Below are 12,918 nucleotides of genomic sequence, written 5' to 3'. Positions count from 1 at the left end.
TCGGCATTTGAATATGTTTTTAGTCATTGTTATGAATGATAATGTTAAATTGATATATATTTGTAAATAACTATAATGTTGTAGATTGGCTCTTTAAAAGAATCTCGGTAACTCTGAAAGATTATAGTTACTCACTTTCAGTTGGAGATATTTCAAGTTCATCCAAAAGTTTAGGTATTTTTTGGGAGAGAACTAAAAGATTGATTTGTTTAAGGAATGACTTTTCTCAACAACTATTTATTCATATACACAAATTTGATAATTGAACACTACATACTTGAGAGAAGATTATATGATATCCCTAGCATGTTTGATAAAGCATTCCCTTCTCACATTTTTGCATCAGATTCCACGTCAAAGCAAAAGCTATATATCTCTTGTGATTTCTTAATTTTTGTTGATCGAGTATAACCAAGCCAACAAATTTTGAACCTATTGAAATTTGTTATTCTTACAGCTTCTCAAATTCATGTAAAATACGCACGTTCTAAGATTAAAATGCAGACACAAACTCAATTTGATAAATTTTAGTTCCATTTTACGGTTTTTGTTAATTTAATTGCTGTAGGAAACTATGAATTTACCGGGTATAAGGGAGAAAATTTGAGAAATTGGCAAGACTAATTAATTATAATATTTACACGAGTTTGCTTTAATGCTTGGTTTAGTGACATTTTGGCTTTTACTCCTGAAAAGTGTGGATAATGAGTAGGGGAGAACTTTGTGAACGTGAGTGTGAATTTGTTTATTTAAAATAATTATAATTTTTCTCGGCAAAACTTTAAATGAAGACGACGGACTAAAATATAGATTAAAAATAAATCATTTCCATTTCCACACCCAATTCTTAATCTCACTGCACTAATTGGCGTTGGCCACATTCGCTTCCATATGAATTATTTTCTTGTCCTTTTTATTAATGTAAAGAGAGAATGTAAATTTTTTAACAATTAGATTTTTTTTTAACCAGAGGTATCTCTAGAGTTTCTTATATACAGTTTTTTTTTAATTTGACATTTAACTAATTCTTTTTAGCTGGGTCAGTTTTAATTCTTTTTTACTTAATTAATTTTTTCTAAAACAAAGTGATACGTTTAATTGTAACTTCATATCTAAGTTAAAGATTAAATTTAAATTTTATTTAAGAAATCTAAATTTAAAGTGATATATGTGGTACACAAAAGGGAGATATTGCTTCGGTCATGGCATGTGAAGTATGGGGTATAGCATCTTTAGATTTTTGTGAATCCTAGGAGAAAACTTGGCTTATGCAAAACTTGTTAAAGTGAACACTGAAATGTTATTTCGTCATAATTAATATCATGATGATTTTTTTAAAGCGAAGTCACTTCCTTTGTGTCTAAGCAAAAAACTCATGTTAAACTTTTTGTAATACTCATTTGCCTCATTTTCTCCTCATATCAACCCTGGGTTGTTATTTTGCCTAGAAAACGAAATAACAAGATTTAGTATTGATTGAGAATATGCACCCTTTCATTTGTGACATGTGATTTTGAACTATTATACGATGTTATAGTTTCATTCCATTATATAAGAACTGAACTACGTAGCTAGGAAAGATCCTTCAAAAAAAAAACCTAGGTAGGAAAAAAGCAGAAAAAGAAAAAAAAAACAAGAAAGATAAAATTAAAAGTGGATTTTAAATGAAATTGTTTCACGGTTACTCGAAAACCAATATGACACCAGGAAGCCAACTGAAAAGCATATCTATGACTTATAACATGTCGAGATGACCCAGCTACGGTGGGAAAGTGAATTTTTGTGTATATAATGCACAAAAAATAATGACATTTAGATTGATATAATTCATAGAATGATGGTACACTCTACACACCTTATTATCACACCTTACCATAATTTTTTCAAAGCAACAAAAATTGATTTTGATTCACCTCATTGTGACTCCAATCATGCTATAAATAATAATATTTGATCTTGTAGCTACTGGCTACATATAGTAATAGTAGTTTTAACTTTTAAGCATTTTAGGGAAAGCACGCACAAGCCGCCAAAAGGTGATTCTCACTATACGAATTTTTTTTGGTCATGCGCTTGCACTCAGCAGAAAGATGCGTTAAAATTAGAAAAAAGAATAAAATAAAGGTTCGACCATCATACTTCTTTTCTTTTTTTAAAATAAAATTGGCACCGCTTAATCTTTCATGATTCACCATTTCAATTTTCAGAGCATGGGTTGTGTGCTTCACAACTTTTGCAGCATGGGACTCCAAGGCTGTGCTATGAGAAAAGGATATTTAATAAAAATTACAGCATTATATATATACTGATTCACCCAATTATTATCCCATTTGGAATATACATTAATTATGAAATTACACTTAATTAAACTGTACGTATAATTAATTAAGTGCAATTTCAATCTCATGTAAAGTAATTTATTTAGGAAGTGTTCAAATATGTTAAACCTGAAATGAACACACATGAGACAGATTCGATCACCTTGGACATGCCAGGAAAAGTAATAAGATAATAAATTAAATAAAGACTGCATATAACGAAACCAAAGAGGCAAGTAAAAAGATAATCTGACAGTGTCCTGACAAAAATGTGAAGCTGTGGATAAACTTAATTATTTGGTGTGTGAAGAAAGAGATAGTATAATGCATGAGCATGGATTTGGTGCCGCTGGTTGCAACCAATGATGATATGATCAAAGACTCTTCACCAGTTCACCTATAATGCACACATGCATTAATTATTTCAATTCAAGCAAAAATATCATATTCCTCATCACTTGTAGTTGTAGATGAGTGGAGGCAAATTAATATTTCTGCAATTGAAGAGATAGTGAAGCACTTTTTACAGAGGTTGAAGTATTGAAATTAATCATATTCCTCGTCAGAAAGGGGCAAGCCCTTCTTAATTTGGTGGGTATTTATAGCACATCAGACACCTTAGTACGGCCTAAAAGTAAAAGCAAAGGTAAAAGAAAATTACAAATCAATTACCAGTACAATTTTATTAGAGAAACTGATCTGTATCATTTTTTTCATCCTTATTAGTATTTATTACCACTAGAGATGTTGGTCTTTCGATTTGATGCGATTTTTTTATAAAATTAATTAGAATCAAGCAAAAAAAAAATAAGTATTGTGTGATTTAGTTTGATTTAAATTAAATCAATATTTTATAATTTATTTTAGTTTAGTTTTTGTGATTTTAAAATTATACTAGTAAATTTTTAAAAAACAAACAAAAATACTTAAATAATAATCATTCAAAACAACAAAACTTAAAAAAAAGAAAAAGTAAAACAACATATATAATAATTATGGTTGTATTTGATTTGGTTTTGTTTTAGTGTGACAAACCACAAATCAAATTGCACAATTTAGAAAATAAAATAAAAAATCAAATAGGTCTGATGACAATAAATTTTTATGTATTTAAAAGTAATAAATAATTTCATATCCTATTCCACTAACTAAATAGAAAATGAAAAATCTTTTGACATGTAATGTGAAGGATACTATATATAATTATAATATATATATATATATATATATATATATATATAAAAGAAGTGATTAATTTATTCAAGAGTAATTATTTAAAAATTATTTATCATAGGATTCATTTTCTTAAAATTTAATCGTTATAATAAATCGTTAATATTAATTATTAGATTTCAAGACAATAAATTATTAAAATAAATAATAACTTTTTAAAGTTACTCTTCAAATAACTTTATCATATATATATATATATATATATATATATATATATATATATATATATATATATATATATATATATATATATATATATATATATATATTCAAGCATAATATAGTTGATAGTTAAGTTATAAGATAAATTCTTGACGTGCACAATCTATATACTCATTTAAAATTGCATTTTCAACTATTAAATAAAGTGTCGTGATACAAGTGTTTACATATAAATTTGTCTAAAATCATAGATCACGAAATTAAGTTGGCATCAACAATCACTAATATTTTTAATATTTTATGTGATGGTTGATATCAAATTTGATTCTTTATCATGCTATGTTTCCCGTATTATATATTTTTAAAGGTACTTTTACACCTCAGCTAATGTAATCAAATTTAGATCACTCCACTCTTTCAATCTGTCTATCATTATATAAAATAAGGTACATACAAATAGAGTTAATGTTGTATGTCATTTACATTTTTACCCTCCAAATTCATACACCCTTGTTACAATTTGTTAGGAAATAAGCTAAAAGGTAATTGCTGGTGTACTAACGAAGTACCATTGGATCAAAAGCTAAAGAGAAGACAAAATACTACTCATGTATTTTTTTCATGTTCATTTTTTTTCGGTGAATTCATTTTCATCTTCATTATGCAATACAGAACCCTACACTAAATAGTTGTCTACAAGAATAACAATCTAACATCATCTTATCTTAGGAAATTAAAAGAAAAACAAAATAATAATCTATTGTAAAAATTCTAAGCCCATTCAATAAAAACCTTTAACTCTTGGCTATTACATCCTCCATCTCCCATTGGATTCTGAAAGTCTATTCCAAAATGCAGTTAGAATGCAATGGGAGGTGAATAACACAATAGTGGGAGTGCAAGATGCAATATTAACTCTTTTCGTTTTAAAACATTTTGGACCTCGTTGAGCCCACCTAAGTAGTTCCGTCACATGTGCACCCATTTGCAATATGCGTTCACTATGCTCAACCAGGGAGAAACAAAAATGGCTTACGAGTCTGTATAAAATCATTAAACTTATGTATATCAGCTTATGAAGAGTTAATTTTAATTTATGAAAAAAGTTTAATTTATTCTCTTTTTTTTCTCCTATAAATATTTGTAGAGAAACTTTATCCCAATGGAATTTTAGTAAGAGATCCTTTGCTTTAAGGCTGTCTTGGACTTGTGGGCTAATTCCACTTGACAAATCAAGGTTTAAATTTTTCCCAAGAAAAGTGCCTCAAGCACTGTTGTTTCCAAAGAAGATACCTGTGAAAAATAAAAATAAAAACAAACTACTACTTCATTTACTATTAGTATATAAGAGACACAGCTCAGCTACTCTGTTGAAATCAGTTTTGTTAATACACAGTTTTCTATTTAATGAATCACGAGAGTGCACAATGCATCTCTAATATTCTCTTTGGGCTTACCCAGTGAATTTTGGATTACCCTTTTCCTTGTTTATTATTACAAATAAATAAATAAAGTTGGGAATTCTTAATTTTCTCATTGATTCCTCTTTAGTAGAATAAAATTTTAAAACATATTATTGATCTAGAGTTGTTAGTGAAGCTCTATCTTGTTCTTCTTCTCTATTCAGAGAAAACTAAAGTTGGGGATTGAAAGTTAGGAGGGTCAAAAAATAGACAAAGAATTAATATAAAGAGTTTATCAGATGTTCATTTGCCACGAAGAAACCATGAAACATACCCAATAGAAGTTAAGCAGAGAAACGAAAACAAATTATTATCAAAGTTTTTTCTGCTTAACTTTGATATTAAGCAAATAAACGTTTTTGGTAGCATCATGAAAACCATCGTGAAGACTGAAGACCATCAATGCCTCCAACAAAATTAAATGTTGATAATTGCTATACAATATTGTTCAACTAACTTTTCAGGCTTGACTAGTGAAATTTCCCTTTTTATAATCTAATAAGTGTAACTCTCTTTTTATATGAGCAACAAATTTAGCTTCCTAGCGCTTTATATTTTGCTTGAATATAAATGGGCAGTGACTACATCAGATTCTTAAGGCTCTGAGAAAATTTAAATCAACTAAAAACACTAAATGGTCATAATCTATGACGGGTCTAAAAAATTCATGTTAAGGGAACAATATAATAAGCACACGCAAGCACACATGTAGATTTTTAAATTTTAGCCCCAAAATGTGTGTGTTAAATCAAATATTTTTAAAAACCTCTAAATTAAAATGCATGTAGTCTGCTCTAGTAAGACTGGATCGGCCTCTAACATATCGTATTCCACTGCCTTACAAGTTGGCCATAGACATTCTCACACTTCATACTGGTGACACATTTAGCCTAAGTCTCGAATGATATCAAATCGAAGCTTTGGTTGACCTTAAAGACCGACATGCATCTACCAAGGAACCAAAGCTACACATTTTGCATGTACCCACCCTAACTACCATGCCACGTGACCCGTAATTTGTACGCAGTAACAATTAATGACATTTCTTGGAAATTCGTCAGGTATATAAGGCATCTTACGCCATTCATATCAATTAGTGGCTATTAGGACTGAATACAAGTCAAATTTTAGAATAATAAATGCCTAAACCAAATAATTAGACACAATTAAAAGGTGATGTGTATGAATAAGGTTAATTATCATCATTAATGGGTAATAGCATGTGTCCATTCCTTCAATCATATCGATTTGGAATATTGGCGCTTGATTTTGCTCATGGATCTCAGAATTTGCAATTTTTGGATTTAAACATATTGTGGATATGCACTTCAACCACACACACACCCCAAAAAGATACAAAGGTCACATCTACAGTTTTGCTTGACCACCACACCACATGGCATTATTCATTCTTGACCCTTGTGTTGCATCAGACGAGCGAGTCCCCACATCTCGTCCCCTTGTGATGGACTTTCACTACCACCTAAGGGCAAGTTTCTTTAACCTTTTTTTATTATTATCTGTATGGAATATCAAAACTATGTGTCTTGATCATCTAGATAGAATACAATATGGATCTTACAATATGAATAGAGGATTTTCACCAAAGGAAAATACAAGGGTATTTGGGCAGGAAAAGCTGAAAACTTGAAACATGATGTTCTATGTCATGCTTTTTTCGTCACCTAATATTGATCACATTTTATCAGTTTTTGCGGTACATGAAAATTATTTACTTGTTCCCGGGACCAATTTCTAATTCTCTTTTTCTTTTTTGGGCCTCTGCCCCTATAATCTCCCAAAAATACTTTAATAAAGCCTAAACTATAACACCACCTAAAAATTGTAATTATAAATCGTAGGAAAATTGCTTTTCTTGACGAAGCAAAATCAACAATCCACTGCGCCATCTCTAGAAATAACCGTTTGCCATGGAGAAAAAAAATAAAAAAATAACTATCTACTACCTTTAAAAACTCTAGCCACAAAGTTGGAGATTATTATTCATACAAAAAACTTTCCTGATTCAAGTTCAAATGTTCAATATGTGATAACATGCATTAAGAATCATATCATTATAATATTATTATTGGGCCTTACATGAATCGTGCTGTTGAACACTAATAATTTTGACAATGATTATTATAGCTTTACAATTTTTTAGAAGTCGCATTCGGGTTAAGACTTTGAAGGTAGCATTATTCCATGTTCAAATTCTACCCAGTAATAATTGTCACCGACCCAAAAAAATGATAAACTATGGAAGTAAAAAAAATACAAATATTGGTGGGCAATCTATATCATTCAACTATAGGCAAAGAATCATACGCAAGAATTTCATGTAAAAATTGACACGACCTTGTTAGGGCTTCTCTCAGCACTATGTCAGATATATATAACTTTAGTCAATAGTCACACACACTTTCTTTCTTTCCCGCATCGTTTTCTTTCCTTTTGCCTTTATTTTTCCCTTTCCAAAGTCCTAACTTTCATTCTCTTCCATAAGCAAACACATGCACCACATGATCCTTGTCATCGCAAAACTCATTGGATGAAAAGAACTTGGGCACGTGAACCATTTTATAATAATTCAATTAATGAAAATATCAAATGGGACACGAGTCACACGATGCTACACAGTGAAGGACAAAGGAAAAGAATGAATATTATATTATTTCATGTGAACTTTGCACAGTGGTACTTATATATGTATTTAATTTTGTTGCATAATGAGACGTGTATTTTCATTTTATTTTATTTGTTGCCTAAGCTATGTTTGGCTTTAGCCTCCTTTTCCAGCTCCGTTTACTTTTCAACCACAGGATCTTTTCTTCTGCATGAGATACCTCAAACTCAAACTTGTTATGGAAATAACAAAGGAACTGACTACAATTTGAGGGCAGTACCCCTTTTCTTCCTTTTCATGCACAACAAGAAGTACCCTAGAATGAGAATACATTCACACTACCGTGTGGTTGGTCAGATAAAATAAAACCAAGGATCTAACTATGCAAAAGTTTGTTGGCCCCTTTATTTCCATTCATTTTCTAACTTCTTGAAAAGCCAGCCAATGAAATGCACAAAACAAACCATTCCTTTATATGCAAGCAGAAAGAAAAAATAAAGACCAAGTTCAATAAATTCATTCAATTGCCCATGTGTGTATTAAAAATAAGAAACTGATATTCCTATTTAAGGAAACTCTTCATTACACCAGCTGATGCATTTTGACAAGAAACATGCATTTCTAGTAGGAAATTGAAGATGAGTACACTGATTGTCATCTAACCATAGACTGTCATATACAGTAAGATAGTTAACTTTTGTAATAAATACCTTAAAAGCCATGCCTAATTTGATTTTTAATGGATCAACAATATAAAATCTGACAATCCATAAAAATTAAACTCATAAAAGATACTGTTGAGATAGGAAAGAAGTATTCTGACATTAACAAAGAAGGCATCCTATAGAAGAAAGGATTACAAATATGAAATTATCCTATTACTAATAACATAATATTCTAAAGAAGGGAGAGGATATCCCTAGAAATGAGAAAATGATCAAATCAGTAGACAATTAACTAATATTTTGCTGCACAAAACTTAGGTAGAATACAAGAAACAAGCAAAGAAAAGCAAAAGACAGAAATTCTATGAGGCTATGAGCCTATGATCAAGGTAAAATGATAGAATGGTTAAACTAAACAAAATAATTGACATAGCAGGAATAATACTTCTTATGATAAACTGTGTATATTATAGACAAACATAAACTGGCTGCCCTAGAGGGTTAATAGAAGCTATTATTCTACGTCTCTAAATGCCCACTACTTTACTTTTAGATTCTCTATGGTATAACAAAATTTCTGAAGAAGAAATAGATATTTGGCTCTTCTATATGTATCATGCTTAAGGGCTGTGTTAATTGCAATTCTCCATATCATAATGTCTTTATGGTGCTGGATTCTTTGGAAAACAACGCAATCAACTTATCCTTTGTCAGCTGATCAGGTCCTTGGGATTTAACTACAAATGTATGGAAAACAGAAACATTTGTAGCAGTAACTTTTGATTCAACAACACCAATTTCTGCATCTTTAAAGGTTTGAATGACTTTTGAAACTGGGTGAACATCAATAGGACAGCTCACCTTTACAATGACCCCATCTTGTGCAACTTGAACATCCACATCAGGAGTTCCATTATGATGATTTTCTACTCTTGCATTGGCCTCCAATTCTGGTCCATCCATAGAGGTGCTTCCAAACCTCTCTCTCTCAGATTCTATGGTCTTGAGTTTTGCTTGAAGTTCATTGATGTAAGCAATAGCATCTCCCAACAGTGATGCCTTGTCCATCTTAGAGATATTTGGAACAACAGCTCGCAATGCATAGAACCGCTGGTTCAGCTTCTCCCGCCTTTGCCTCTCTGCCTCCACATGATTGAGGGGTTCCTCCCTTCCATTAGCCGGCTTCCTCCCCCGCTTCCTCGGCCTCCTGTCATCGGCAACACTAACTCTCTCCTCCTTGCACGTCGCCTCAACATCAGAAATCTCAGACTCGGCAATTATTGATCTCCCAGAAGCTGCCCTCGAAGTGGCTCCTGAGAAATCAATTTGCATCTGTACCGGCCGTTGCTGCTCAAAGTTGTTATGCACAAAGTCATGCCTCGCACCATTGGCCAGCTTTGGCAATGTGCCGGAGCTGGCCAACCTAGGAGCAAGCATTTCAGGAGGACCAAGATGCCTCACAACTTGACCAGCCCCCCAACTAGAACCCTGAACACCGTTCGGAAAGCCAATACTATTCACATTGGGGGGATGGCCTCCCCATGGCCTCGGCCTCTCCTCCATTTTCCTCACAGCAAGTTTCTCCCTAAATTGAGTCACACAATTCAAATCCTGCCCAAAAATCTTCGGAACTCCAATTCCCTCTACTCTACTATTGTTATTAATATTCTTATTCTTATCCCCAATTGCCAAACCAGATAAAAGAGCATTTGCACTCTCACTCCCATCTCTCTTTTCCCTCACCAAATCCAACGGTGCAATTGGCTTAACCATGTGGGGGACTAATAATGATGATGCCTGTGCAGAAAACACAGATTTCACAGCCTGCAACAACTCAAAACTCTCACCAACCATCCTCACAGACCCCATCTCCACCACCCCAAAATCAGTAGGCACTAAAACAACAGTCTGAATCCCAGCAGATTTGGCCAAGAAAGACCTCACACAGTAATCAAAACTAGATTTCAACACATCCGAAACCCACAAATGCTTCCCAGAAGCAAAACACTTACCTGGACCCCCAAGCCCCCGGGGAAAAGAGAAGTACATGGAAGCAAGAAAGAACATCTCTGTGTCGGTCACGCGGTCCAACCCAAAAGCATAATTGTCCTCATCAGAACCCCCAAAAGTCATGTGCAGCTTCTGCAACACCCCCTTCCTCATCCTCTGCACCTTCTCATCATCATCATCAAAAACAACCCTAACCCTTCTCACTTCTCCACCACCCTCTTCTCCCTCTCTTGGCTCCCTACAACACCCATCTCCCCACCCCAAAACCCAATCCCCATACTTGGACTGCGAAATTTGCCAGAAGATCGCGTAGTTCCAACTGAAGTTCGACGAGTTGGGTCGCTCCACGAGATCCGAGAGCTTGTTCTGCATATTCTCGCCACACCCGAACGCCATTAACAGATTCTCGTTCGAAACCGAATTCGCCACCAAGTAATCGAACGCTCCACGTCCCAGAACCTCCATCACCGTCGCTTTCTCTTCCTCATCCCACACCCCTCCCAACCCCACCTCAATCTTCATCCCCAAACCACAGCAAAATCTCAACTTTCGCAACACCCAAATCCAGAAAACCCTCAGATCTCGCGAATTCCAACCTGGGTCTCCGGAAAATCACCGAAACCTAAAAAGGGGCCAAGAGGGTAGCAACTGAACACGAACAAGGAACATTACGAGCAAACCATATGTTCAAGTAATCGAAAGGATGCCTGTGTCTCCGAGGAAAAACACGTTTATGTCTCAGTTTCACCAAATAAATAAAAAAGGTTTTTTTTTTCAGGTTCTTCGTCCCACCAAAGTGAAGGTGTTAGAACGAAACAACAACAAAGAAAAAGGTTTCAGGGTTTGAGAGTTTGCGAGAAAGAGAGAATAGTGTATGTGAATGAACAATGAACAAAGAAGGAACAACGCCGCTTACGTTCTCTCACTCCGAACTTCTTTCTTTCTTTGTTGTAACTTGTAACTGCAAAGTGCGAATGAAAAACTATGGTTTTGTCAAACTATGGTTAAATTTTTACCAGGGTTACTTGGTTGGAAGTTGAGAGGTAGTGCTTTTGGTTGTTTGCTTCTATCCATCTACTAGTCTTGTACTCAAGCCTGCAAAACATTAAAATATATTTTTTTAAAATAAACTGCTAGTAGTAATTAACTTTTTTCTATATAAGTATAAAATATGAATTTAAATGAGCATATGTGTACAACTTCCTATATATAAAATAAACAAATGGGAACATTTTTTTTCCTAAATTTAAGAAATATATAATCATCTATTTATTGTAAAAATTATTAATGAGATAAGTGACACTCATTGTTGAAAAAAGTTATCTCTTAAAAAATTATTAATATTATTAAATTTAATTATCACTTAAATCAGTTAATTCAATGAATTTTTTGAAATAAAATGTGGTAATAAATAAGCAAAACAAAGCAGTGGTGTTTGTATTACTTAGTGTGTAAGTAGATAAGGACAAGCTAACCTTCGAGTTTAAGGGATCATTATATGAAATTCGTGATACTCGTGCAGAACAGTGACACGCAATAACTCACATGTGACTCACAGTTATGAATATCTGAGTGGCTGCATTGGTTTGGTTGGTTGTCAATTAGCACCACTTTCTTACCAAAAACATAGCAGGAGTTTATTTCGTTTTGCTAAATGAAAACATCAGAACACTGGGTTTTTAAATACTGGCAAAAAATGCATATCCAACTTCTGCAAAAAAAAATTGTCTTTTATTTACCTTTTTCCAAAGTAAAATTAGTAAGTGTGTCATAAGATTCAGGGAAAATGACTTGACGGCTCTACTAAAGATCTGCGACTGGATTTTGTCTTTGTAAAATGTTGGGAGATTGACATGCAAAGTAAATTTCAAATTTAAATTAAGTTTTCTTTTTTATACTATATATATATATATAATTAAGTTTTCTTGTGAGTTGTAACATTGTTCTTCTAAATCTCTTGCTAATTGGAAAACATTAAATATATTTTTAAGGAAATAAATACATTTTTATTTAATGATTACTTTATCAAATATTAAGAGAATCAATAAAAAAACATCTTGTAAGGAATTTATTTTTTTTGGTAGGCATCTTGTAAGGAATATATAACATAATATATCCAAGTATTAATAAAACTAGACAATTCAATTTTTATGAATATAAAAATTATATATGGAAAATAAATAAAAAGAATTGAATGCTGTAAAAAAATGTTTAGCTTATAAGAATAGAGGGAGTAACAAGTGACGACTCCTTTATAAAAAAAAAAACAAGTGATGACATGTCAACTTTTTAGCTGTGTCAACATTTAACTTAACGAAATTATAGTCTCAGTAACTAAAATAGGTATATTTCTCAAAAAAGTTTTGTTTTAGATTTGGGAGACCAAAAGCAAGCATTACACCCATTTTAAAGAAATAAAAACATATTTAACTTAAAAATTA

At 32.5% G+C, this 12,918-nt stretch overlaps 1 protein-coding gene across 1 annotated transcript; it reads right to left on the bottom strand.

The window, feature by feature from the left end:
• Window positions 1-8,748: 8,748 nt before the first annotated feature.
• LOC100807078 (transcription factor MTB1) lies at window positions 8,749-11,537 on the bottom strand. The gene has a single exon (XM_003528742.5). It carries the CDS (start codon window positions 10,997-10,999, stop codon window positions 9,119-9,121), a length of 1,881 nt encoding a protein of 626 aa, XP_003528790.1. The 5' UTR covers window positions 11,000-11,537; the 3' UTR covers window positions 8,749-9,118.
• Between the last annotated feature and the right edge of the window lie 1,381 nt (window positions 11,538-12,918).

Source organism: Glycine max, chromosome 7 (genome assembly GCF_000004515.6).
Source record: "Glycine max cultivar Williams 82 chromosome 7, Glycine_max_v4.0, whole genome shotgun sequence".
Lineage (NCBI taxonomy): Eukaryota > Viridiplantae > Streptophyta > Magnoliopsida > Fabales > Fabaceae > Glycine > Glycine max.
This window is presented reverse-complemented; position numbering and strand designations above follow the sequence as displayed.